This window comes from Choloepus didactylus, chromosome 8 (genome assembly GCF_015220235.1).
Source record: "Choloepus didactylus isolate mChoDid1 chromosome 8, mChoDid1.pri, whole genome shotgun sequence".
Taxonomy (NCBI): Eukaryota; Metazoa; Chordata; class Mammalia; order Pilosa; family Megalonychidae; genus Choloepus; species Choloepus didactylus.
The window spans coordinates 25,249,784-25,277,647 of NC_051314.1; the positions used below are offsets into that span (position 1 = coordinate 25,249,784).

The 27,864-nt window shown below is 37.4% G+C and overlaps 2 protein-coding genes across 8 annotated transcripts in view; one reads left to right on the forward strand and one right to left on the reverse strand.

Moving 5' to 3' along the window:
* Positions 1-7,974, forward strand: part of GLT8D2 (glycosyltransferase 8 domain containing 2) — a 61,522-nt gene extending 53,548 nt beyond the window's left edge. For all 5 annotated transcript variants that reach the window (XM_037846041.1, XM_037846040.1, XM_037846043.1 and 2 more), the window contains 6 exons: positions 131-248; positions 1,399-1,483; positions 2,075-2,187; positions 4,364-4,530; positions 5,386-5,498; positions 7,663-7,974. In XM_037846041.1, coding sequence (XP_037701969.1) covers positions 131-248; positions 1,399-1,483; positions 2,075-2,187; positions 4,364-4,530; positions 5,386-5,498; positions 7,663-7,835 — 769 coding nt within the window. In that variant the 3' untranslated portion in view covers positions 7,836-7,974. The remainder of the gene's footprint in view (positions 1-130; positions 249-1,398; positions 1,484-2,074; positions 2,188-4,363; positions 4,531-5,385; positions 5,499-7,662) is intronic.
* Positions 7,975-8,416: 442 nt separating this feature from the next.
* On the reverse strand, positions 8,417-27,864 carry TDG (thymine DNA glycosylase). Of its 3 annotated transcripts, none has more exons than XM_037846036.1 (10): positions 27,678-27,864; positions 19,657-19,799; positions 16,159-16,400; positions 15,289-15,358; positions 14,148-14,283; positions 13,870-13,952; positions 13,696-13,790; positions 11,415-11,586; positions 10,841-10,966; positions 8,417-10,417 (listed from the first exon to the last, which is right to left on the reverse strand). In XM_037846036.1, exons 1-10 carry the CDS (start codon positions 27,698-27,700, stop codon positions 10,275-10,277), a joined length of 1,233 nt encoding a protein of 410 aa, XP_037701964.1. In that variant the 5' UTR covers positions 27,701-27,864; the 3' UTR covers positions 8,417-10,274. The 3 variants fall into 3 exon arrangements, with proteins under 3 accessions (XP_037701964.1, XP_037701965.1, XP_037701966.1); XM_037846037.1 differs by having other exon boundaries at positions 8,417-10,414; positions 27,678-27,863; XM_037846038.1 differs by lacking the exon at positions 27,678-27,864 and adding an exon at positions 20,622-22,277.

A 27,864-nucleotide genomic window follows, 5' to 3' on the forward strand; every position in this document is an offset into this window, starting at 1 on the left:
GAACTCTACCAAGGTTATACATATTTTATTTTGATCTTTCTGAGGAGGCAATAGATTGGCCCTGAGGCAGCAGAAGCAAACTGAGGAAAAGTTTGTGGTATTCACCCAAGTTTTTCTGTCATCTCTTTAGAAAATGGATTGAACATTCTAAACTGAGAGAAATAAACTTTAAAATTGTGGAATTTAATCCTATGGTCCTCAAAGGGAAGATCAGACCAGACTCTTCACGGCCTGAATTGCTCCAGCCTGTGAGTAGGAATCACGCACGTGCTGGGGAGAGTCCTTGGTGAGGCCCTTGGTTGATTGAGAAGCATTTTTGACAGACCTGTGGGAGCACCATCCGGTTGAATGGAGACGGAATATTTTACATGCCTCACAGTATGAGATGTCCACCAAACTCTGCTTATTTATAGTTTATAAACCACCTGCTCCAGGAAGGATTTAGGATGGTTTACGTAAATATAATGAAACTATAGAAGCATTAAAAAAATGTTGGTTGCGTTCACATCAGCATCGTGGGGGCTAAGGGTGAGCCAAGTGGCAAGGCCAGGGAAAAATATCCCAAACATGTGGGCTGTCTTATGTACTGTGATTATACATGAAATTTAACTTGGAGTATCCCAGTAGCTATGGAGAAACAACAGCATGATGGATTATCTACTTCATAGCATCAAATAAGGGAATAGTATCATGAGAAAATATTTTTCCTGACATTGATCTGAAATCATTTTACTGCAAGAGTTCTTACAAAAGGGACCCTCTGCTCTATACAGACCTGTGTTTTTAGTTGTAGGTTTACTGAAAATGTAGCCACCTCCTATGTATAATTACTGCTTGAACCCATCCTTAAAAAATGTATGAAGTTCTAAGCCCTCTGTCTAATGACAGAGTATTTTCCCAATTCTAGATATTTAGTCAGAGAGGGAGAATTGGGATTTGGGATTTAATGGTGGTGTCACGAATAAAACTCGTGCTCCCACTTCCAGGTCATGTTTCCCTGAACTTTTTCTGATTTAAGTTGCTAAGAGGTTGAACTTGGCTTCTATGTGTGTGCATGTGCCTCTTTAAGGCTGATTTAGTTGACACTCATTAAAATGACTGATTGTAGAGGAAGGCGGGTGTTTTCTGGTCCCAGTGATTGACTAGGAAGCCTGAGTGGCTCCCACTGCAACGACTCGCAGAGACGAAGGTGGCCACAGCCTCAGCGGTGGGGAGGTTTGGAGCTAGGGGAGCCCTTGGTCTGGCCGTGCTGGGCACTGGGAAGGAAGCTCAGCCAGGCATCCTCCAAGCCCAGTTTTATTCTGCTCCTCACCTGGTGCCAAGCTGAGGCTGTGTCAAGCTGACTCTCCAGCCATAATACCTCTTCCCCCACTTTGCCTCTTTTTGTTGTTTTAACAGCTGAATTTTGTCCGATTTTATCTCCCTCTGCTCATCCACCAACATGAGAAAGTCATCTACTTGGATGATGATGTCATTGTACAAGGTACACGGTTGATTGCCAAGAATATGCGGAAAAGGAGCAGCTAAGTAGAATGACTGTCTTCGTTTTCCAAATAGCTAGTTGTCCAGTGATTTTGACTGCTTGAGTTGTGAGTATAGTACTGTTTTAAATTTAGGAATAGTCTGAAAACAGGGGTTGATATGTACTTTCTGAAGGACTGTTCTCTGATTGCCAAAGCCTATAGCTCTATAGCCTTCCATTTCTCTGCATCCCTAAAACATGGGGAAAGGATGTTCTCACTGATGATATTCTCAGGGGCAAGGCAAGTTTTGCTGTTTAAAAGTTGCATTTTGTCTCCCACATGCAAATAGGGTAAGCGTTGGTGTGGTACCTACAGGGCAACAGAAATAAAGAAATTTGATCAATGCTGATCTCAACTTATTATCATGTGTTTTTCTAAATTGGTACAATCTCTTCTTCTTAAGTTAAACTGCCAAGCTACTTGAAATCAAGGAGCAGATCTTATACTTTTCCCCTCATTGCATAATCAGAGGTTGTTTATGCTTGTAGGCCCTATCTAGCTCTAAAACAAATGCTATATAATGTCTTAACTCCTAGTATTTCTAAACTCAGGTGATATCCAAGAACTGTATGACACCACCTTGGCCCTGGGCCATGCAGCAGCTTTTTCAGATGACTGCAATTTGCCTTCTGCTCAGGACATAAACAGACTTGTGGGGCTGCAGGTGGGTATACCGGCTCTTGGAAATCCTGCCTTTTCCCCACCACTCTCATCCCTCTCCTTCCCGATCACTCAAACTGAGTGCAATCTACAGCTTTGAGAACCCGGGTGGCCAGTCTGGACTGTGGGAGGGAGAATGGCACCGGGGTTAAGCGTCTGGGCTTTTGTCCATTCAAACCCAGCTCCACCTGATCCTGACTCTGGAGCTAAGTCCTACTTTTCTTTTCTGAAAAATAGTGACAATAATATCTATTTTGTGGTAGAAAAAATCTATTTTGTTGTGTTTTGTGAGCTGTAATGAAATAACGATGTACACGTGTGCAGCATGCACTAAATGCTCTAGAAACAATGGCTGTTATCTAGTCACTCATAACCACGCTCTGGTCAGGGATGATGTTTTCTATAAAAGTGGCCATTGTTGAGCCTTTGTTTCTATTTTCAGAGTTTGACAGTCACTCTTTTTTTCTTTCAATAAAGGAAACTATTGGTTTTGTTCAAGGGTAAGGATCTCCTTACCTTGGTGGAAATGAGGGAAGTTGAAGTGCTATGTAACAATGAAAGAGAAAGAATAGCTTTAAAATACAAAATGCTGTTAAAAATTGAATGTTGTTCTCCAAAAAAAGTTCCAGTAAATAATTGTATATATGTGACATTCTTTAAGGCCTAGGCTCTGGGGCCAGACTCAACTCTGTCAAAATCTTGCTCTATCACTTACTAGCTTTGTGACCTTGGGAAGTTACTTAACCAATTGTATTTAGTTATTTGCCAAATAGAGGTAATAATAGTCCTTCCTTTGTACAGTTATTTTTGTAAGGATTAAATGAGTTAATACATATAAGATTATTACATGCAATCAATGAAGCAATGCATGTCAAGTTCTTAGAATAGTGCCTGGCACACAAAAGGTGCTAAAATATTTCCATTATTTCCATGTTATATTTGAGCATCACATCAAGGTGGATTATGACAGCCTATGTGGGTGAAACAGTATGTCCTGCTTCATGCTACATTCATTCAACAACTACATATTGGGTGCTTACTATGTACTAGGCACTGTTTTAGGTACTGGTAATACAGTAAACTAAACTAAAATTCCTACCTTTGCGTGGCTTACATTCTAGGGGGCAAAGACAGACAGTAAACAAGTAACTAAAATATATTATAGATCATCAGGGTAGAGGTGGGGTGTTGCATTTTAAATAGGGTAGTCAGGGAAGTCTCCACTGAGAAGGTGACATTTGAACCTATATCTGAAAGAATTGAGGAAACCACCTATGCAGATATTTAGGAAAAAATATTTCTGGAAGAGGCAGTAGCCAGTGCAAAGGTCCTGAGGCAGGGGTGTGTCTGGTGTATTAAAGGAACAAGGAGTTAATGCAGCAGAGGGAGCAACAGGGAGAATGGATGAAGTTGGAGAAATAATGGGGTGCCAGATGGTATAGGGTAGGATAGACCACTTTAGAACTCTGGCTGTTACTCTGAATGGGATGGAAAACCATTGGAGGCCTTTGAGCAGAGGCATGGCATAGAGTTGGGGCAAGGTTGATAAGGGTGAAAGCAGGGACTCTGGTCAGAGATTATCTTGCAGAAATCCAGCAAGAGGTAATTATGGCCTGGACCAGGAATGTAGCAGCGAAGGCAGTTAGAAGTGGTTTCTTCTGGGTATATTTTGCAAATAGCGCCAACAGGATTTGCTGACAGATATAGATGAGTGAGAGAGAAAGAGTAGTCAAGTGACTCTGGATTTTTGCTCATGGATAGTGTTGTCACCGAGTGAGCAGAGTGTACGGAAGCAGGCTTGGAGAAAAGGACTGACATCCGTTTTCAGATGTAAGTTGGAGCTGCCTAACTGAGCATCCAGGAGACACTGAGTAGGCAGATGTAGGGGAAACTGGAAGTCCAGAGGAGAGGTCATGGCTGTCAACACATGGTATTCAGAACCATGAGGCTGGATGAGGCTGCTTAGGAAGTCGGTGCTAGAGGAACAGGTGCTGGGACTGCGACTTGGGACACTCAGCATTTAGAGGTTGGGGAAATGAGGGGAACCAACAAAGGAAACTAAAAAGCTGGAGGAAAACCTGGAGATACCACACATGCCATCAAGAAAGTGACCATTTCCCAGAAGCAGGTGTTCAATAAGATCTGTTGGTCAAAAGCATGCATTTCCTGTTCCGTTATAGAACACATATATGGGCTACCTGGACTACCGGAAGAAGTCCATAAAAGACCTTGGCATCAGCCCCAGCACGTGCACTTTCAATCCTGGTGTGATTGTTGCCAACATGACAGAATGGAAGCATCAGCGTATCACCAAACAATTGGAGAAATGGATGCAAAAAAATGTGGAGTACGTGCAGACCGCCCTACCATTTTTTCCCATGTTTGGGAGCGAAATTATTCAATTAATTTTCTATGTATATTTCAGAGATTAGAGATATTCTTTCAGGTATCTTAGGTCAGATTTTCTTACAGTGACACTCTTGAGAAAGAAAAGGGGGCAGTTGATGAAAGGCTATTCTCAAATGATACAGAGGAATTGAGAACCTATGGACTAAGGAGGTCCTCATTTTACAGACATTCTCCTAATAAAACTGAGTTTACTAATCCAACTTTAAATTTTCTCCCAATCCTAGTGAACCCTTTCTATCAAAAATCATTTATTCTTAGTCAAGTTATTCCTTCTTACATAGATTTAAGGATCATTTTATAAGGTTGAATTTTTTTTTATTTATAATTTCTCATTATAGAAAAAATTTTAAATAGAGAAAATAAAAATAACTCACACAACCAATGCCATCATACTTCCTGTAAGTTTTTATCTTGATATTTTTATTACCAACTTAGTATCAATATATCCTTGAATTCTTGAGTGAAGTTATCCTAAATAATGCATAATGTACATTATATAAATAAGGTAGGATAGAATTTGATCTTTTATGTTCAGAAAAAAACCAACAAAACAAAAACAAAAAAACCCTGAGAGCTAAAATGGTAAAATGGTACATGAAAGTTCATGGTATTATTCTTACCACTTTGTGTTAAGTCTTACACTTTTTAAAATAAAAAGTTGGGGGAAAAAGTGAAATACCACAAATCTTACTATATAATGAGAGAATGTCTTACTTCCTTTTTTGAGTATTAGATTCTCACTTTGTGTCTGTGGGGGCTCCAGGCCAAATGTCACTTTTCTGCTGTTTCTTAGGGAAAACCTTTATAGCAGCACCCTGGGTGGAGGGGTGGCCACCTCCCCAATGCTGATTGTGTTCCACGACAGATACTCTACAATCAACCCTCTGTGGCATGTAAAGCACCTGGGTAAGTATTTTAGAAAAACAATGCACATGTACATTATATAGACCCAGTGAGCACTTGGTTCAAATCCTCTGGTGACCTTGGACAATTACTTCCAAGGTCTAGACACTTCAAATGCAGCTGATAGTGCCTACCTGGGAATTCATGGAAAGTAATTAGACTGATGCTTAGCATATAATATGTGCTCAATAAACATTAAGTATTCTTATGATACAACTTTCACTGTGAAAACTTTTTCATCTGCCTTTATTTCCTCTTGCAGTAGCCTACAGTGGGGCAAAACGTAATGGTTTATGATGAATTTATTTGGCATTAAAATTTACCCTTTAAAAAGCAGTTGTTTACTGACTACATACCATGTGTTGAGTCCCTTAGTGATTTATTCACTACAGGCATGCAGGCTCTAGGGTACAGACTGGAATCCCAGTTCTGCTGTCACCTGTGATCTTGGGTTGATTAATCTCTCTGGGCCTTAGTTTCCTCCTGATAGAACCCAATAAAGTTTTTATACGGAATAATTTACTTAATACATATAAATAGCTTAGAACAAAGCCTGGCATAGGAGACATGTTCACATCCATTCAAACACAAATTCTTATCCAAAACCACGGGGTCAGACCAGTTTAGAAATGTTTTGGATTTCAGAACAAGTAATATGGTACACATACTTCACATTCTATGGTATTTTCAGTGAGGTCTGGGGTATTAGCCCATAATTCATTTTTGTAGCAAAATGTTATGTATGATAAAGACCATAAATACCCTGTCAATTGAAGTCCAGCTTTTGCAGGCAAAGAAGTTATTATAAAACCTTTTGTTTTTAGAGCTTTTGGGGATCAGAATTGGAAACAGTGAGTTAAGGACTTTTATTTACCAAGTGCCTGCTACACTGCCAAGAATTGGGCGAGGTTCTGGTGATAAAGGCACACATTTTCTCTAATTCTCACAGTCCTACAAGGTTGTATGGCACCTACTCTCCTTAAAAGAAATGACAGCCATAACCATGGACGCTGGGGCCCCCAATCTCTTCTTAATATTCATGTCGACTTCTGCATCACCAGCAGAATCCTCCCTGATTTTCCTGTGTGCACAGATGAATGACACAGGGAAGACAGGACACTAGTGTTCTATCTGACTTGATTTATGAAAATATTGGGTTCATGGTTAGGTCAAATATCAATATTTCCATATGATAAATGTACGGAAAATCCCACAAAAGTCGAACGTTTGTTAACACATTTTATCTTTTTATACATCTATGTCAAGCCAGAATAACATTAACCCTGACTAATCTCCTCTCTACTTAATGGACTTTCATTCTTTTAAAACATATATTAAATTCCCTTTCAGGGAAGGAAAATCTAGCACTATAGAGGATATTAAAACAAAAATATTCTAAGGAATGGAAATATTAGGGTAAATGCAAACTTTCTTAAAAGTGATTACTTATGAGGGGGATAGTATTCAAATAGAGATAGCTGTTTGTTAAAAAAGTAAATCTTATTCTTAGTCACATTTCATATGGTAAAAAATTTTCTATAAAAGAAAACGTTAGCCTATTAAAAAGATAAAATGTACAGAGACAAGAACTCCTATAAACTCTCGGTGGGGGGGCAAACTGATACAACTTCTTTGGAGGCAATTTGACAATTACTATCAAAATTTAAAAGGCACACTCTTCAATCTAGCAATTCCAGTTACAAGATTATAACCTACAGGTATATATGTGTACACATTTGTAGAAGGCTGTTCACTGTAGCATTGTTTATGCTAGGGAAGGAAAACATCCTAAATGTCCTTATAGGGAACTAGTTAAATAACTAATTATATATCCATTATATTTAGACATGAAAAATAATTCAGTACATCCACATGTGCTTAGAAAAGTTTCTTAATACAGTAATTTAAAAAGACAAGGCAGCAGAAATTCTATGTAGTATGCTCTATTTTGTCTTCTATACACATAGGTTTATAGGGAGGACATTACTGGAGGGATTCAAGATGAATTGTTTAACAGTGGTTGCTTCGGAGATATGGGGTGGATGAAAACTTTTTCATTGTATATCCTTTTGTTAATTTTTTTTTACAATGAACTCATATTTGATTTTTAATATAAAGATTTTAATTCTCTAATAAGCCTATTATTTTCCTCCAAATATGTTTAAAGGCTGGAATCCAGATGCCAGATACTCGGAGCATTTTCTGCAGGAAGCTAAATTACTCCACTGGAATGGAAGACATAAACCTTGGGACTTCCCTAGTGTTCACAATGATTTATGGGAAAGCTGGTTTGTTCCTGACCCTGCAGGGATATTTAAACTCAATCACCACAATAGCTGATATAACTACATTTAAAATATTTACTGTATAAAAGTGTGGATAGTCCCATTTGTAGCCTACTATGACATTGTTTTATAGGAACAGTACTTTGATACATGTGATCTGTAACTGAAACAAAAACAAAAACAAAAACAAAAACCCTGCTGTGTGCAAACTGTGCCTTGGACCAGACAGGAATAGATTTACTTCCATAAGGAAAAGTGGTACTTTTGGAAATGAAGATTATATGAGTGAAAGACACTGTTGGAAAGAAATAAACCCATCTATGTATCAGTAATCAGTTTGCTTAACTCTGAAAGACAATTATATTTACACATTTTTAAAATTTCTAAATCAAATATTTCTAAATGTATTTTCCACATGCAAGTATTTTTTACGAGTGACAATCTTGTCTTCTATAGAACTTATTACATTTAAAACATGAATGTCTGAAAAAAATCAAATATTCATAAATTTTTATGATTTTCACCATGTATATTATTCTGTATGTTAAGTATAACAGAGGTAAACTGTTTTCAGGTGTGAAGGGAAAAGAATACTGATAAGCCTTATACAGAAAAAGCCTACAACTTAAGGAAAACCATTATTAATATTTTTTATTGTAAAAACCATCAGATTTTCAAATGAATTTAAAAACATTTCCAATATTATTTAATTAAAGTGTTAGGCTGTCATATACAGGATAAATTAACATTCACTACTCATTTGTCATGTTTAGTGAAAAACACCATTATTGTATGCTTGGAAAATCCTCAACCTCATTCTCAAGTTAACAGTCCATCATAATTTAAAGGGCATTTTCCCCACTCAAATAAAAATTCTATTGGAAAGCTACAATAGTTATATACCAAAGCAATACCTAGTTACATGCTTTACATAATCCCATAAAAAATAATTCAATTACTTCTAATCCCTGATGCAAGGCACTTCAAAGCACCTGCATAAAATGTCATGTAAACAGCAATACAGTACATCATTTAAATAACATGAGTGACTTTTACACAGTTTGACCTAGATTGAAGGAAAAAAGAATTCCATCATAGCCACAACTAAAAAGCATGTTAAACTTCACAACAAGAATTTGTTTCTCTTATTATAAAGAGAAAAACAGGCCACCTAACTTCCCGGAAAAAAAACAACAAAACAACAAACTACCTCATAAATATTTCATATTGAAAAAACAGCATGCTCCCTGGGTATGTGCGAAATCAGAATATTCAGGTTCACTAGGCATGAATGCAAATGGCAATTCAGAATATCCAGCTTTGATATGCACCAGACTTAGTAGTTCTAGACTATTTGTAGCACCATGGAAAATGCATTAGAAAATCACAAAGATACATACTTCAAACTAACCTTTCTATGAGGTTCACTTAGTCCACAGTAATAAACTCCAATGATACAGAGAAACGATTTTTAAAAATTATCTGCTTATATCTAATAAGCAAGAATAAGTCTATATAATTTATTTTATGTACATTCCATGTACATAAATCCCCAGTTTAAATAAGATTATCAAACAACTCTAGTATCTTGTTGCTCAGTTTTGAAGTTCATTTCTTACCACTTCCCAGGTCATATCCATAATGCCAAGGAGGATAAAATCAGAATGGTGATAGATATTGAGACAGAAATCCAGTTTCTTCCCTATCAAATTTCTGTCTCTCAAGTAAATCACAGATGAAGATGAAGTGACAAAATTTAAAAGGTCTACTGCATTCCCTGGAGCTTACCTCCCCAACAGAATGGTCTAGTTAATCCTGGAGGATGAACAACAGGGATGAGGAGACCACAGCCAGGGTTCAATGCCCTGTTAGGGCAGGCCGATTTAGCTTTCCTGAAGCAAGAACATACTCAACATTTCTACTATTTAGCACCTGTCACAAATGTACACCACTGGTAAAGCAGAGGTCTGAGTGTGAATATGACTCAGGGAACCCATTAAACACTTCTAAAAATGAACAAATGAGACTCCACTGAAGGTTAACTTCATGTATGGAAACCAACACATCTGTCTTTTTACCAGTACTAATTCTTAACTATTATCATACCCTTCTTAGGCATAAAAGGGGTTAACAGTGCATCTAAATTTATGCACAGTTAAGAATCAACTATATATATTCAGACTGTTGCATTTAAAAATTACAGATTAAAAGTGACTCTCAAAAGAAAATCAATTTTTTTTTCAAAAATGAAATACATTTATAAAAAACTGGAATGATGGTTAATTCAAATACAAAAACTCATATATAAAAAATCCTACTTTCTTATTCCAAACTACCAAGTTCACACAGTTGATTCTACCACACAACTTTCTAAACTATAATTATACCACCAGAGTAAAACACTAATAAAACTCTTCAATTAGCGAACTGAGGTCCACTTCTTGACAACTGCATTAAAACTGCAGAATTTAAGCAGAGTTGAGAAATACCATTCTTAAGCATGGTTTCCTTCTTCCTGTTCTTGTGTCCCACAGTTATTAAAGACTGGAATCTGGTCTGTAAACGATTGGGTCATCCAGTGCCCATTTGAAACATCACTGAAAGTTGGTTCTCCACTTAACTGTGCATTGTCAGCTGCTAGGGGGAAAAAGAGTGTTAGTTTATTATGTTTAAATGTTCTAAATGATCAAATCAGGAAATTTTCAACAGTCCAATGAAGGAGAATTGTTATTGAAATAGGTAAACAAGTTTTGTTTTGTTTTTAATGTAATTAGAAGTTTCTGTTCTGTTTTCAAATACAGGACTTATAAATCTTCATTTGATATTCAAGAAGGAAAATGCAACTAGGATCACTTAGTGTGAGTGACTTAAAGAAAAATGACCTGTAAAAGTTTGTGTAATTAAATATCAAGTAGCCATCAGTTAGTGATAGGAAAATTTGCTAAATTTTATATTATTCCCATTCTTCAATAATTTGCTCTTTCTATGTTGATTTTTTTTCTTCCTACTCCTGATCAAACCAAGTCTTTGAAAGGAAAAAATACATGAAGGGGAACATACTTAGCCCATTTGAAGAGAAGCTGCAAGGTTCACTGTTGCATGGATTTTCACTGTAAGCACCACCATATGCTGCTTCATAACCCGGATCATATTTTTCTTCCTTAACAGCCATCTTCTTTGCATCCTCTGTGAGGAGGGTAGAAAGAATTTATAACTGACTCGGTACACTAATTTGGAAAATTTCTTCATTCAGAAATCATGATTAATAAATCTTTTTGAATGCTCGATAAACTGAGATATATCTTTTGCGCTAATCTTTTATGCTCTTTGTAATATACACTAAATTATCTCATGAATTGTAAAAAAAAATCTTTGCATTTAATTTTGTTTTATTTTGTTTTTTCCTTTACATTTAATTTTAGGCAGGCTACAGTGTTTCTTAGCTCCCCACTGTCTGCAGGGGTACCCAGAGTAGATGGAAGACCTTGATAAAAGGAGATCCTAATATTATCAGAACACTTTGGCTACGAATATAATTCTTTTCTTTTCTCCTGCTTTGAAATCCACAACATGCTTTCTGTAAGGTAAATATACATGAAATGAATCAAGGGAGTGAGTGATAAGAGTAATATACCTTGGGCAAGCTGTAAGTCAAATGTATATTGCACCTCCTGAACGTCTGTGTTGCGTTCAATGCCTTTCAACTGATCCCGTAAGTCCTTCAGTTTAATGTAGTAATGAACTTTGTCCTGGGCTCGAGGAAACTGAGCACACCTTGCACTGGATGATGGCATAACATAGCAGAGCTAGAATCATAAAATTTTATAGTTACAGGAATCTTACAATTTTATTGAATTAGAAAATTATCTTTATTGGGGTTAATAACTTGATAACACATTTCAGTATTTGTAAAATCAAGAAAAGAAGTTGTGTCTAATTACAAAATTGTACTATTTATTTATAATAAAGGCAATAAACCAAAACAGTAAGTTTGTTTTCCCCGTGTTTGTCTTTTTTTTGTTTTTTTTTATGGTTCATAATTCACAAAACAAATGGGTGTACTGGTATATGATGAAAGGTCTCCCCCCAACCCTGGCTCTAGCTACCTAGTACCCTTCCCTAAAACAATCAAGGTTGCCAATTACAGAGGTATCCCATGAGTGTACAATCAAATGTGCCTAGATCTGTATCTTTCCCTTACTTCAATTCTTTTTAAAAACATAAATGGTTAACATGCCCTAGTTTCTGTTCTGCACCTTGCTTTATTCAATGTATGACAGAGATAATTCTGTATCCATTATCTCTTCAGAATATGAAGAACTTCCTTTTTTTTTTATAGCTGTGTAGCATTTTCATAATTTATTTAACCAGACTCAACTGTGGACATTTAGATCGTTTTCCATCTTTAGCTATTGTAAGCTGTAGTGAATAATCTTGTACATATTTAATTTCAAGTATGTGTGAGTACATCTGTCGGATAAATCCCTAGAAGTGGAATGGCTGAGGAGAAAGACATTGGCATTTATCATTTTGATTGATGGTGACAAACTGCTCTTCTTAGAGCTTGTATCTATTCACTTCTCCACCAACAATATATGAGAGTGGGGCTACTGGATTATGGATATTAGCTGCAATTTTAAAATCAGTCTTCATATCATGCCTTTTAGAAAAAAATAATTATTTTTTGTTTATGCAGCATTTAGAAAATTCTGATTTAAAAAGATATGTAGGTGCACAGGGTACCAGGTTTTGTAATAGCACATTTTCTAATCTCAAAATATTCAATTACAGTGATACAGAAACTTGAAAAAGTTCATGTCTTTTTTTTTTGTTTCACAGCTGAATCACTAACATTTGATAACTGTTTATATTTCATAAGGAATAAATTTAAAAAGACAAATCTTATAATAATTCCTTATAATTTATTATAAGAGCTAAAACTACCTATCACGATGTGATTCAAGCCCACTGACAGCACTACTATGAATACATACATCTGAGAGATGTAGCTGAGTTTTATCTGGTGCTTAACAGACAACGATGCATTACACAACAGAAAGTAGTGAACTCACCTGTACAATTTAGCCAAGTAGACAAGGGTAGGTCTCAATTCAAAGAAAGACCAAGGCTATAACCTACCTTACCTTATCAATCACATATTTATATGAAATTAAAAACAGAAGAGATTTTAAAAGGAGATGTTTAAATGTATGTAGGTGGCAGAAACTTTATTCTGAGGTCTCCACAAACACAGTACAGTGGTGGTCTGTGATTTATGATGTATACAACACATAGGTCTATGGATGTGTGGTTATTTTTTATAATTGTTAAAATGGAAAACTATACTTCAAGAAGCAAAATTTGAACCAGACATTTATAGAAGCTCCACATAAAATGACAAAATTTAAAGACTGCTGTGTTATTTCAAGTTGCCAAATGCCAGTCAGGTTGGCTGGATGCCTACCTGCAACTGGGCAGTACTATTTATATGACTGAAATGAAGCTGAGCTAAATTATATAAACAAGGGGCAATTAGCACTTTTACTACGCGGGATCATATCTATATTGACATCTGTCTTTCACAACTGAGAAAGGGCTAAACCACTTGAATTTAACATGTATATGCCATTAAATATGTTTTGAATGCAGTATGAGTTGGCTTCACTCAATATTTTAGCCAATATTGGTATGTTAATATCATCATTAAGACCTAGCTGACAAAATTTTCTAATAAAACTCTAATGGAATCGGCATTAATTCTGCAAGTCGATAGAAACATATACATGTATTATTCAACAAAATACAGTGCGTTTTTTGATAGCATAAATTACAATGGATAGGACACAGAAAAAATGAAAATTAGCTACAGAAAATTCATATTTAGCTGATTCATAAATGTAATTTTAAGGACTTACAGTTTCTGTATCTGGGATCTTATGGGGTTGAAGCCCAAATTCTAAGTTCTTAACCTTTACTCCAAAAACTTCTTTACTAAAAATTTCATAAATACCTAAAATAAAATATGAACATATTTATATTGCCCATAATGTTAGCAAAGAAAAAAGATCAAATTTAAAAGTAAATCTTACATTTTCCATTAAACACTGCTATTCGTGGCTGATATTTCTGTAATTTCTGCACCAGAATACGTCCTCCTTCACGAAATTCTTTACTAAAATTGAATTTAAACACAAAGTATAAATGTGGCAATATTCACAATATGCTAAATTCAGACAGCTTTCAATAAAAGGTCAGACCACACATTTGTTGGGCTCAACCAGCCTAGATACATATGATAGTTCCTAGAGTATGGAGGCACCACCACGGTTGAGGGCCCAACCTTTAAAAGTAAATGTTATATATTTACCTGGAAAGATCCTTGCTGCCTGGCGTTGTCCTTTCCACCATGTTGGTAAATCCAATACCATACTTCCCAGGTAAAGTATGGTCATCCATGTGACTCAACTGGACCTCACTCAGCCCTGACATAAACAGACACTTCCCTGTAAAAAAGTGAGTAGTTCAGTGTTTCCTGTGGAACGTCAAACTTTTTTTCCCCAATGAAATGATGTGGTAGTATACATTTTATTCTTGAAAAAGCAAAACAAAAGAACTTTGTTTTATTTTAAACTAATAATATACACCAAATATTACACTGAACAATTACTGTGTGCCAGGTATAGGCTAAGCCCTTTACATGAATTATCTCATTTAATCATCTCAACCATCTTGTTACTATTATTCTCTCCTTTTCACTAAGGGAACAGAGACTTTCAGAAGAGATTAAGGCAAACGCCTGTCTGAGAATACACAGCTAGTCGATGTAGGAAACTTTAAAACTGTAAATTTTCCTTTCTAATAATTGGTGATACCACCACGTGCCACCTGAATGTTTCAAACAGATAACAGAAACCAAAGGATACAGAACCCTAAAACACCTTGACAGTGGGGAAAATGATTTCCCTAGACATTTTGTTAATAATGGAGACAATGTATTATTGGTTCCAAACACCCATCACTACCAGTTGTCCTAAATATTTTTAATGTACTCTCTGCTAATCAGTTAGTGTTTTGGGGAGGGCCTACTACATGCCTTGTTCTACTAGGCACTTACCTATAGGACAATACCACAGTAGTTTTACTTGGCTTTGAAGGTCACTCTAATAGGCTTTTAATACTATTTTTTTGTTAGATATAAAGTATCTGTAGAGAATGTCTCCAATCACAGCACCTCATAACTATTACATCTTGATTACCAATGATCAGCATTTTCATATCTCTTCTAGGAAATAAAATCTGCAGAAACCTGGAAAGGGCAGTTATTCTGTACACAACGCCACAAAGATGTACTACAGTTACTGTGTCTGCGGGTAATTTAAAAAAACAAGTATATATATATTTACACACACATACAGGCTCTCTTTGTAAACACAACTTGGTTTAAAAAAAAAAAAATTAAGAAAGACATTTAGTTTAAAAGTAAAGCAATAAGAAAAGCAACCACTTACAGAAATGGTTTCCAGGTCCAGGGTAATGATGCCCTTTGTAAGCAGCCATCAGTCCTGGGTTTATGCCAATCTGCAAAGCAAAATATTTCTACATTTCAGGCTTAACATGTTTTACAGCTTTAGGGATTTTATAGAGGAGGGGTAAACAAAATTGCATTTATTAAAATACAAATTTAATCCAGCATCATATGCAATATTGTTTACTGACTCTTGATCTGAACAAAATATTCTACTTTGAGGGAAAATATTTCCTTTATATTAAATTTTGCTCGTTTATAAAAACCTGTCTGAATACCTCATATTCCCAGGGCTCCCCCATATCCCCGCATTCCTTCCACACTGGAAAGAGACAAGTACTCGAACAATCAACATCTGAGCCCATGTCCCAGCCACAAGTCTGGTTCTCGACTCCCAACAAGTAGCTTACTCCCCATAACCTACACAGTTGTTCACGTGTTGAAGTTCCTTACAAAAATCAAAGTTCGTAAGTAAGGACATTTACTGAGTACTCACAGGTGTCACGCACTCCAAGTGACTCCCATGGATTATTTAATTTAATCTTTGCAACTCTATGAGGTAAATTTTATCACCCCCGTTTTACCAATGAGGAAAGTCGTGTAGAAAGGTAAAGGCTTGCCCAAGGTCACACCACTTGGCAGGATTTGAACCTAGACAGACCAACTATAGCCCATCTGTTAAATACTCACCTGTAATACCACCACATGAAGGTGACACATTTTACCACAAAAAAGGGATTCTTCTTAGAAATGGTTCTTCTTCAGCAAAATGCTATATTTGCAATGATAACAACTTCTAAGTAAAACTAATCCAGCAATACTATTTATAAAATCAAATGAGAAAAATACTTACAATCACAATGTCCAGATTGAAGGTCAAAATATCAGGAAGAGTCTTGGTCAAAAGTTCAGCTTCTGAAACACCATTAAAACGGTCTACTTTTCTTTTTACTTTAAAAGTATCTGTAATTTTTTCTTGTTTTTCTTTTGATTTTGTGGACTTGCCAGACTTTTTTGGCTCAGCAGGCTTTTTGGGTTCCACTGGTTTTTTTGGTTCTGTTGTTCTGGGTTTTCTTTTTCTTCCTTTTGGAGCTTCTGAAACACATTGATTTCCAGCAAGTACATTCAGGAAATCTTAACTTAACCACTTCAGGCAGCTTTCCTAGACAATCATCCTATGAACACCCCTCTTACCCCTCTCCCCGAAACTATGCTCTTCTAGTTCCCAATATTGTCTCCTCTTCAATACTGTCTTCTTCCTTCATCACAGAACTGGGTTCATGTGCCTCATTCTTCACTCTCCTTCCCTTTTAAATGTCCATGATAATTATAGATTGATTTTCCAGAAAATGTTACTTGGCATCCTGGCCTCCCCAGGATACAAAATGTCTATGTACCATTTCATAGGAATTCTTACTGTAAACACATAAAAGGTAAGGAAGGAAGATAGAAAAATAAGAAGGAAAACCTTTTAACTCATTTTCCCCATAATTTCCAGCAGAAAACCTCAAATGGCTTGTACACTTGTCCCCGAGATTATGAGTGATAAGTGGGTATTCTGTTCCACACATATCCACAGAGGTGAACTTGGAGGTGCTGAGGATGGAATCTCTGGGCTGACAATATTTTTAAAAGGCAAGACTAGGGATCTAATCTCAGGACCTAATACAGTGTTTCTAACCTTTGAGAAACCTCGGCACTACGGACATTTTATGCTGGATAACTAACTTTTGGTCGTGGAGGGCTGTCCTGAGCATTGTAAATGTTAAACAGCTTTCCTACCCTCAAGCCACTAGATGCCAGTAGCACCCTGCTGATCTGCCAGTCAGGGTAGTCAATAATGTCTCCAGACCATGCCAAATGTTGTGGGGGGGAGAAATTACCCCCTAAGAACCAATGACCTAAAGTTACCCAGTAAGAAGCCTTGGCTTTCTTACCCTTGATTCCTCAACCTCTCTTCTAATTTCTCAGCTCCCTACCCCATTTTATTACTTTTTGGCATTTTACCAACAAAACCACCTAGGAACAAGGTAGTCCAGTCCTTCCTCTCTTCTGCCTCATGCTGCTTTAGCCTCTCCCTACGCCAAGGGATTCATCACCACTGGTTTGAAGCTGGGGAAGTTCTAGTGCTCCCTTCCTAGGAAAAAAATAGGAGAAAGAAAGGCAGATGCTATCTTCATTGCAATGGAGTCAGATGTATTCCTGGAATCATAAACTGAAACTTCCAACACGTTCCTCACATGAATACTGCTATACTGATGAAAACATTACCTTCTCTCTACCTCCTAACTCCCCAAATCTGCTCTTCTAATTCTCGCACCTCCTTCACCCAACTGCCTATGCCAGAAAACCGAGTCATTTCCAGACTCCGCTTCCTCCCTTTCCTCTCCTTCACCAGAAAGATGTTAACCATGCCCAGGCAATTCTACCTCCGGAATAGGTCCTACCTCTGTCTTTCTCCGCTCTTGTCTGCCACAGTTCGGGTCCTCCTCATTTAACAGTCTCTTAATCTACATTTTGCCTTCACGTTTTGTCTTGCTCTCTACCACCCAGTCTATCCTTCATAGTATTTCCAGACTGATCTTATTAAAATGTCACTCTGGTGAAATCATCCCTTTGCTTATATTCTTTCAGTGGCTCCCTCCTGTCCTCAGGATACAACATAAATTCTTTAAATAAAACATAATCCTAAAATACCCCCTCCCTGTCCAGCTTCATCGCTCACCATTTCCATCCTACAACCCAAATGCCGATCATGCAGAATCATGTTCAGTTTTTTTGACTGTGCCATGTTTCATCACGTCTGTGCCTTGGCACATGCTGCTCCCTTGGCCCAGAAACTTGCCCAGCCCCTTCTTCATAGGGATAAAGTCTCCTCAGCCCTGGAGTTCAGAGCTCCAGCATCACTGCTCTGCTCTGGAAAGCTGCCTCAGTGCCCTCATCCAAGTTAGGCACCATCCCCATGAGCTCTCGCAGCATTTAGTGTCCCTCTTGACCCCTTAGCATGCTGAGGTAAAACGTGTGTTTACTGATAATTTCCCTCTGTGAATGATGAGATATTTGAGGGCAGAACCAATATTCTTTCATTCCCTAGAACCCATCACAGTGCCTGGCACACACTAAGTACTAAAAAAGTGCTTGTTAAATAAAGAACTGTTAGGTTTTGTGGATTGAGAAAGTTCTCTATTTCAAGAACTTTACAGGTTACATGGGCTTTTGCTGAGTGGCCTGGAGGCCACTCAAGTCACGTCAAACATTGTTTCCAGGAGAAAACATACCTAAGTTTAAAAAAAACATATAAATTAGCTTTCCAGATAAAATCCATAGGATAAGTAAATGAATATTTCAGTGCCTACTACGAGCCTAAGCCTTTAGATGAATTCCTGTATTTAAATAATTCTGTGAAGTGTCACACAATCATACAGTCATTCATGACTGAACACCTGCTACATGCCAGGCACTGAGCTAGAGCTGTGTCGAAGCTTACACAATACTCTAGTAGGGAAAAACAGACAACAAATGGGGTTGGGAGGGAAACTGAAAATAAACACAAACAATAGGTAAATTATATATCATGTTAGCAAGTGACAAATGCTGGAAAAAAAATACTCAAGGGTAAGGGGTGTTAGGAGTATGGGTGGGGGTGGGGAGGTGCAGCGATATCAAATGAGATGGTCAGTGAGGCCCCATGAGAAGGCATCATTTGAGCAGAGGCTAGAAGGAGCTAAGGGAGTTAGAACAACATGATGTCTGAGGGAAGAGTGTTTCTAGAAGAGGCAACAGCCAGTTCAATGGCCCTAAAGTAAGAGTGTCCTCAATGTGTTCAAGGAACAGTGAGATAGCCAGTGTGGCTGAACACAGCAAGCCAGGTGGCAAGAGGAAGACTATGAGGTCAGAGAAGGGGCAGAGGGCCAGGGATACAGTGGTTTTAGGTTGTAGTAGGGACTCTGTTTTTTCTCTTAGTGTAATGGAATGCCATGTTTTTTCTCTTAGTGTAATGGAATGTCACTAAGGGGTTGTGGAGTGATATGATCTGATTCACACATTAACAGGGGTACTCCAGCTGCTGTGCGGAGAATAGGCTGAGGTAGGGTGGAAGCAGGGAGAACAGTTAGGAGGCTACTGCAGTAATTCAGGTACAAAATAATGATGACATGGGCCCAGCAGCAACACCGAGAAAATTAAGTTGAGAGACCTTCAGTAACTTGCCCAAGATCAAATAGCTACTAAGAGACAGAGCCAGGATTTAAACAAGTTTGTCTCACGAATGTATCAAACTGTTTAACATGATTAAACTTTTTGTTAAATAAGTTGATGAATCCAAAAGAAATTTTCTCATCAAGGAAACTACCTTGTACAAGTTCCTGAGCAGGAGCTGGATCTGGAACTTCTGCTGGCATTTGCTGTTCGTTCATAATTTCCATATTAGGAGCTTCAGCCATCATTTGTTGAAATGGAAAAGTATAAAAAGCTTGAGTGTGCCGAAGGGAATAGCTGAAAGAACAATTCAGTATGATATATAATGACCACAAAATGTACCTAACAGTAAGCTTAAACTATCAGCTGTAAATAACCTTAATTTACAGGGTCCAAATATTTTGAACAAGATTGTAGTATTTATTTAGAGTAGATAATTGGGGAGAAGAGAGAGAAGGTCTATTCCTGTATTTACAAATTCACTCAACCTATACTGAGTGCCTACTAACCAAACATTAACTTTCACAAAGCTTAATGACAAGATGTGTCATCAGTAAAACTTACAAGTTCTGTCAAGTCATCCTGTACTTTCTCTGAAATGAAATCATGGAAATTTTCTAGTAGAGAGACTTGGAAGGCCTCTCAGCCCACAGAGGGTTAAAACCTTCACAAACAGAATTTGCATCTCTACCTTCAAAATCTAATCATCTTGTCACAAAGATTCAGTTCTCCACAACCCAACTTAAAGTTCTCATTCAATTTATTTGCCTATTTGCTCCTTTATTAGGTCTGCTTTTTTTTTGTTTTGCCACCAAATGAGGACTAGAAATGGATACTCTGTAAATATCTGTTGAATTTATGAGGAAACCTAGCTAAACCTCTCTTCTGAACACGATTTAAACTTTGTCAAAGAACACAGGCCTTCAACATAAAGACAACAATTTCAAAAGAATTTCTGATGACCTTAAACCACTTTCTCCAGCTGCTGCTATTAGCAGAGAATTAGGGAAATAAACAGAAATTTTATGAAACTTAAGCTACAGTTAATGCCACATGATGCCATTAAATATATAGTAGAAAGAAAAACAGTGGGAAATAAAATTGAAAAGTACCATTTACCATTTGGAGAGAAACATCATGTTTTCTGTGGTAAGAGGCTTTACTTGTCAGCTTTCTTCATGATGTGTGGAGAAGAAACAGAAAGCCCAGAAAGTAGAGATTAAGAAGGCAAACTAGTATACTTCAAATAGGTGAACTTTTTGGTAGTTCATATTTCAATAAAATGGTTTAAAAAAAAAAGGCAACCTATTCCCTGAGTTAAGTTTAAATGGCCTAGGCAGACACAAGGTAATGGTCTAAATGTGGACACCTAAGCTAGCTTGGTGGATGCTCCTAGATATACAGGGGTCCAGGCCAAGTGCGCAAACCAGTGGAGAGGCATTTTGACTTCAAGCTACTGTTAAGGTAATTTGGTAAAGAAAGGTTAAGAATTAGTGAAACACTAATGCAAAATGTTAATGGGGGTGGATGTATGGGCATTCTATTTTCTGAATGATTTTTCTGTAAACCTACAACTTTTCTAATTAAAAAAAAGCATCAGTGATATCTTAAGATCTTATTTCCTTCAACATATTGTTCTCAAATTATATTAAAAAAGATGTTAAAATGTTCAGTACAGTAAATTAACATGAGAAAATACTTCACAGCTAAAAATTAAATTTATTTTTATTTAATTATTTATAATAAATAAAACTTTACATGATTTTATTATGTAAAAGCACAGGAAATGTTTAAAACATATAATTTAAAGTGGAAAAGAATACAAAATAGTACTGTTAACTACAGCTACACAAAGGTAAAAATATGCAGAGAAGGGCCAGAAGTTAAAACGCAAAAATGAGAAGTGACGTCCACAGAATGGTGCCTGGCACAAAACAAATGTTCTTTTTTCAAACTTCTTAATATTATTGGTAGCCCTTTTTAATAAATTGTTAAAATATTGTTCATCCAGTGTCTTTGAATGAGCAGTTGGATATGGTGGGGTTAAATCAAGAAATCCTGAGTGGCTGCCCCCTGGAAATTCTATTAAGCCAACTGCAACTTGTGACTACAGCTGTGGTAGTTTCCAGAAATGCTAAAAGCCCCTTCAAGCTTGAATATATAAAATTAAAGACATGTGGTGGCAGTAAGTGAGTGGCTGTTAAGACGCACGAATCTATTCCTGGTTGGTCACAATGTCAGGAAGACAATCGACCCCTCATTCCCATGTTCCTTGCTACCACTCTGAGGTTCACAAATGTGTCCTGCTTTTGAGCATGTCACAAAATCCAAACTGAAAATATGTACGTTAAGGAGGCCCAATTCATACCATAAAAGAAAACTTAACTTTCTAAAATAAATTGGCAAAGCATGGCTCCCTTAGTATATTCAGGGGACAATCATCTTCAGAATTTCTGGGGTTCAGAAATTGAAAAATACTATTTTAGAAATTACAGTTGGCCAAGGAACAAGAAAAAAAAAATAAGAAAAAGAATCTGAAGTTTTTTATCATTAGAGCTAACTCATCTACAATATCACTATATTCCTTAATCTTTATGAAAATGATCTGTGGCAGCTGATGATAAGCTAAATTAGGACCGAAATAGAAAAATAAAGCTATGGAAAATAATAACGTGTTAGTTCTAAGGTAATAACCTATATTTAAATGTTAAAATTAGCCTGACCAAGCCCTCGATCTGGGGGCTTTCCCTCATGGGGCTTGTTACTGCAAGGGAGAGGCTAAGCCTACTTAAAATTGTGCCTAAGAGTCTCCCCAGTGAACCTCTTTGTTGCTCAGATGCAGCCCCCCCCACCCCCCTCTCTCTAAGCCCACCTGGCAGGTAAACTCGCTGCCTGTCCCCCTACATGGAACATGACTCCCAGGGGTATAAAACCCCTGGCAACACAGGACATGACTCCTGCACATGAGCCTGGACCTGGCATCATGGGATTGAGAAAATCTTCTTGACCAAAAGGGGGAAGAGAGATGAAACAAAATAAGGTTTCAGAGGCAGAGAGATTTCAAATGGAGTTGAGAGGTCACTCTGGAGGGTATTCTTAGGCACTATATAGACATCCCTTTTTAGTTCTTAGTATATTAGAATAGCTAGAAGGAAATACCTGAAACTGCCAAACTGTAACACAGTAGCCTTGATTCCTGAAGATGATTGCATAACTATGTAGCTTACATGGTGTGACTATGTAATTGTGAAAACCTTGTGGCTCACACTCCTGCTATCCAGTGTATGGACAGATGAGTAGAAAAATGGGGACAAAAACTAAATGAAAAATAGGGTGGAATGGAATGTTTAAGGTGTTCTTTTTTACTTTTATTTTTTTGGAAGGAAAATGTTAAAAAATTGATTCTGGTGATGAATGCACAACTATATGATGGTACTGTGAATAACTGTACGCTGTAGATGATTGTAGGGTATGTGAATATATCTCAATAAAACTGTATTTTAAAAAGTAAAAAAAAAATAATGTGTATAAAAAGTTTTGAATAATACTGGGGAAAGATAAAAGAAAAATAATTAAGTGATTTCAGGAATCAAAATTGTTTTTATAGTATGATCTCATCTATGTTAAAATGTATGGTACAATTTTACAATATCTATCAAAAATTTTTTAAATGCTTATATCCTTTGACGCCCTTACTTCTTTTTCTAGGCATTCATCCCACAGATACACTAGCTTAAGTGCCAAATGCATGTGTACAAGAAAAACTTTTCCAGCAGTGTCTGTGATAATAAGAAAAAAAATTAGCCTGAGCTTTTCAACAGTTTCCTAACAGCCAGAACAAAAAGGGAAAGAGGGTGGATCACAACATTCTTATGACTTGGTAGAAAACATACATAAAAACTTTCATAAACTTGAATGCTAGGAAACTGAAGAGTTCTAGATAATTAAATTTTCAATTATCTACTAATAGATAAATCTGTAAGCAACACAAATAAACCTGTGTCAACCTTACTGTGAAAATATTTCTTAAATACATCTATTTCATTTACATATAATTATCATCTCATAATTCAGAATTCTGTCATGTTTCTGAACACTACTTTCGTCTGTACGAGAAGGACAGCAGTGAAAGAGACTGAACTGGGAGTCAGGAGACCACCCCAATTTGAGTTGTGTAACTGCTCACTGTAATCAGCCCATTCATTCATCATCTCTGGGCCTCCGTTTTCTCACCAGGAAAATGAGGGATTGGATTCAGTGATTTCTATAATTCTATGTATACAGAGAATTTTTAGGACATAGGGCTAAATCTGTCCAAACTCAGAACAGACCAGAAAGGTTTTTTTTTTCTTTTAAATTTAAGTTCCTGAACATCAAGCTTATAAGCATGATGCTTTTATTCTCCCTTGTTCGTTTTCTTTCTGCCATCATTTATTTGTCCCCATAATTGTTCTGTGCTTCCTCTCTCCTCTTCCTGCTGCTCACCCATTCTCCCCTCCTAGCCTCCATCTGCACCCCACTTGTCTTGAACTACGGTACTCACAGAATTGGTTTTTATAGCTCTGAGAATGACGAACTCTACTTTCTGACAGTCTTTCTTGAAATACACACACACACACACACACACACACACACACACACACAGGTGACTGAGGACTCCAGTTAATTCAGATTTTGCTATATTTCAAAAAACTAAATCTTTAAGGTTCTCTTCAACTTCTTTAATCCTCATTTTCTACTATTGTAAGAATTTAAATTGCTATTTTCTAAATACGTTTTGTCTCCTCTTAAACAACCACATACAACACTGAACACACATAAAATAATGACCAGTGCTACATAATCCAAATGCTCAACCGAAGGGGGCTAGTTACATAAACTCTGATGGAATATCATAATAAAAAAAGAATGCATTCAATGTTAAGTGGAAGTGTGTGTATTCCGGGTACTGGTTATTTACTTGCTCAAGCAGTTTACTAGAAACTGAACATAAAGATTTAGAATAAATCAGAGTCCCAAGTTCACCTAGCATTCCTCATATAGTATGGTTTCAAGTTTCCTCACTATTTGGTCATTTTTTGGTGCTAAGAATCAAACAAAATGCTCCAGATACTGCCTCATCAACCTGAAGCTGAACAGTGCTATCAACTTCCTCATTCTGGGAACCATATTCCGTCACCCACTAATAGCTTTACCGGCACCCACATTTTACTGTTGATTCATACTCAATTTACCATCAATGAAAACTGCCTTTACTTTACGTCTCCCTCATTCCACACTTGTATCACCAATTTTCTGCACCCTAGTAAGGGATCGTGCCTCCTTTTGTAAAAAATGATTCACCACTCCAGCCAGTCGGGATTTTTCTCAATTCTGATTCAATCTATCAGTTCCACAACTCCCTTCCAGATCTGGATTACTCACAAATTGCAGCAGGCCCTTAGAACCCTTAAGTTGTTAAACTTTTGAAAAGAACAAAGTTGGGGATACAGCTAAATGGCACACCAGAAGGACGTCTTCTCAGCCTACCCTTGATTCTTTCAATAGTAAACTTTTCACCTAACTGATTTCCATCAGTTTGTATTCAGGCTGCCTGCAAAGAGAAGTGGTATAGCACAGTTGTTAGTGAGAGAGGCAAATTTTGGAACCAGACCACCTGTCTTTAAATTTCTACACTGCCACCTACTAGCTATGTGGACAAGTTCCTTAAACCTCTTTACGCCCACAGCTTTCATATCTGTAAAATGAGAAAGGCATCTATTTCGTTGGTATGAGAATTAAATTTGTTAACACACGGAAGAGAAGCAAAACAATGCCTGGAACATAGTAAACTTGCTATAACAATAACTAATAATAATTAAAGATAGCATGAGATGATCAAAGGATTCTAGGTACCTTTTCTCAGCATCCCCCTAATGCTGTCCAGACTAGTCAGGTAAAATCTAGTATCATTATCCAATAGGGAATGAATCTAGCCTGGTAGGTCTTGCTTTTTTCTGAACTTACACTTAGCCGAGCGATCACTAGTTCCTTTTTAAAATGCTCAGTAATTACTGATAAGTAAAAATTGAAGCAATTTGTTCAAGAACAATGTCAATAAATTAGAACACAGACTCCACCTTTAGGGGAAACAGGGACATGTGTTTATATCCAAGCTTTAGGGCCCTCACCAATTGTCTACAAATCTTCAAAGACTGCTATAACCTGAACTTTCACTTAAAATACAGTTCAGCTGGGTCAGGAAATATTTCTTCCACAGCAGCTATAATGTCTCATATAGACAATCATTCTGAAAATCACTTTCCTTAAGACAGGAGATGAAAAATCAAAATTGGAACTGAATACTTACTTTTCTGCTGTCATCTACTACAATCATGCCATTGGACTGGACAGAAAACCCAAACCTTTCTCATTTTTCTTGTTGTCTAAACCCAACTAAAAAAGCCCTTCCTGTTCTTGTTTAACAATTCTAGAAAACGTGATCTCATTTGAGGACTAATCTTTCCTGTCTGTATTCTTAGTGGTCCATGTCACTCTTTTACATTCCCTTTTGATCTGGCATCCTACTTCCCATCTTTGGTAAATGTACTTTTTGTTCTTGAGCTCGCTGGAAACAACTGGTCCCCTTATAGAATTCCTTCTTTTTCCCTCTTCTAGTTAGACTCTAAGTGCTTCTTGTGACTTGAACTATTTTCCCTTCTTAGAGACTACATCAATGAAATACTTTTCTTTAAATCTTCTACAACAAATCTTCAGAAATAAAAAGTAAATTCATTCTACCCAGCATTCCATTCCTTGATTGGCACAAACTGGAGGGTGAAACAGAACCACTCTCTCAGGATTACCTGGGGCTTGAGTCATTTCAGACTCCATTTCAGAGTATTGACACAGCACTCTCCATTATTTCTTGAAGGTGAAAGCTTTGCAAGAAAAAAAAAAAATGTTCTACAGCCCTATGGATGAGGCTAAGACACAATATTCAAGCCACGGCTTTGAGCTAAACAGTATACCAGGGTCCTATATATGCTGTAAGATACTGATAGTTCATTTGATGAATTCAGGTTTCAATTTTCCTCTGAAGTAAGATCACAAAGATGAGAGCAATTTCCACAAGTTCTGATGAATTCTCTTCCTGGTAAAGTTCTGGGAAAGAAGCGGAGTATTTTATTCCAGAGTTTGAGTCATACGTCAGGCTGTTCTGTATTTTACATACCTGTATCTCTTTTCCTAAACTTGAAGACAATTTATTTTGGTTAAGTTTGCTCCTTCAACGTAACACCGACTCATTGCATGTCAGAACTGGACTCCAGAGATAATTTATAGACATGAACAGGCCCTGAGAAGTTCAGTGACTTGCATAAATTCAAGGCTTATTAGCTATTCAAACTTAGAATAATTTTTCATCAGGTCTAATAGTATTTTATTCAAAGTAAATTTTCAATTATTTCTTTTTATAGACCCTGTCGTCACGTCTAATTATTTATTTTCTCATTTGGCTTCTGCCAGGAATCTAGATCTCTAAAGCTGTTTTTGCAAAACTTTCTCTCCAAGAATCTAACACTCCCCAAAGGCCATTTTAAAAAGAGATTCTTAAGATCGTCTCCAAGACCACTGAAAAACTCAATTTTCTTTAGACTGACTTCTTGGGAGTCTTACACATATTTTCAGAATTCAAGAGCTCCAGCATAGCAATATTACCTACCCTGTGACCCTTGACAGTACTTTCAGTAAACCTTTCGGGGGAAAGCTATAGAAAACCTATTAACTTAAAAGAAAAACTCCTGGAGGGGGTGGACTCAGAACTGTACACGTGTGTCTGCTCCACCTTTATACAAAGCTCATTACGAGGTAATGGAAAGTGAGAACTGTGCTCAAGAAGAGGAACTGGAAAGAAATACCCGGAGACCGCAGGTAGGTTACTAACGCATTTTAAAGCCTACTAGCAATGGCGGAAGCGGGGGAAAGAGAGGTTCCACTGTAGGAAGAGACACCTCCAACCACCGCCGGCCGAGGGGAAGAAGGGAATGGAGCGGCCACATAGTGCGCACGCGCGGCCCCAGCCTTTTGTGTTCGGGCCGCGGCGTTTAAAGACCCCAGTGCGTGTGCGCGCGCGCGCACCTGTCGGCCCCACCGCGAGGGGCGCTGGGGGAGGGGTGGCACCCCGCCCCGGCTTACCTGCCGGTGTTTTCCGCTTCCATTCCCCGCTGCCGCTTGCCTAGGCGGCCTTCTGCCAAGCAAACGAGGGCCTTGTCTCTGTACTACGATAGCCTACTGCGACGGTACAACAATAGCCAGACACTTGGGCCCGATTACTGGAAGAACTGGTACAGTAGCTGGCGCCTAAGCTCCTCCCCCACGCTGC

Excerpts from the sequence above, each read along its gene's own strand:
- TDG (XM_037846036.1), bottom strand. The coding sequence starts at position 27,700 with ATGGAAGCGGAAAACACCGGCAG. Across the intron at positions 10,967-11,414 it reads TGACTTACAGCTTGCCCAAG|AGGATGCAAAGAAGATGGCT; the intron begins GTATATTACTCT and ends CCCTCCTCACAG. Across the intron at positions 10,418-10,840 it reads CTTCTCTTCAAATGGGCTAA|CAGCTGACAATGCACAGTTA; the intron begins GTATGTTCCCCT and ends TTTTCCCCCTAG.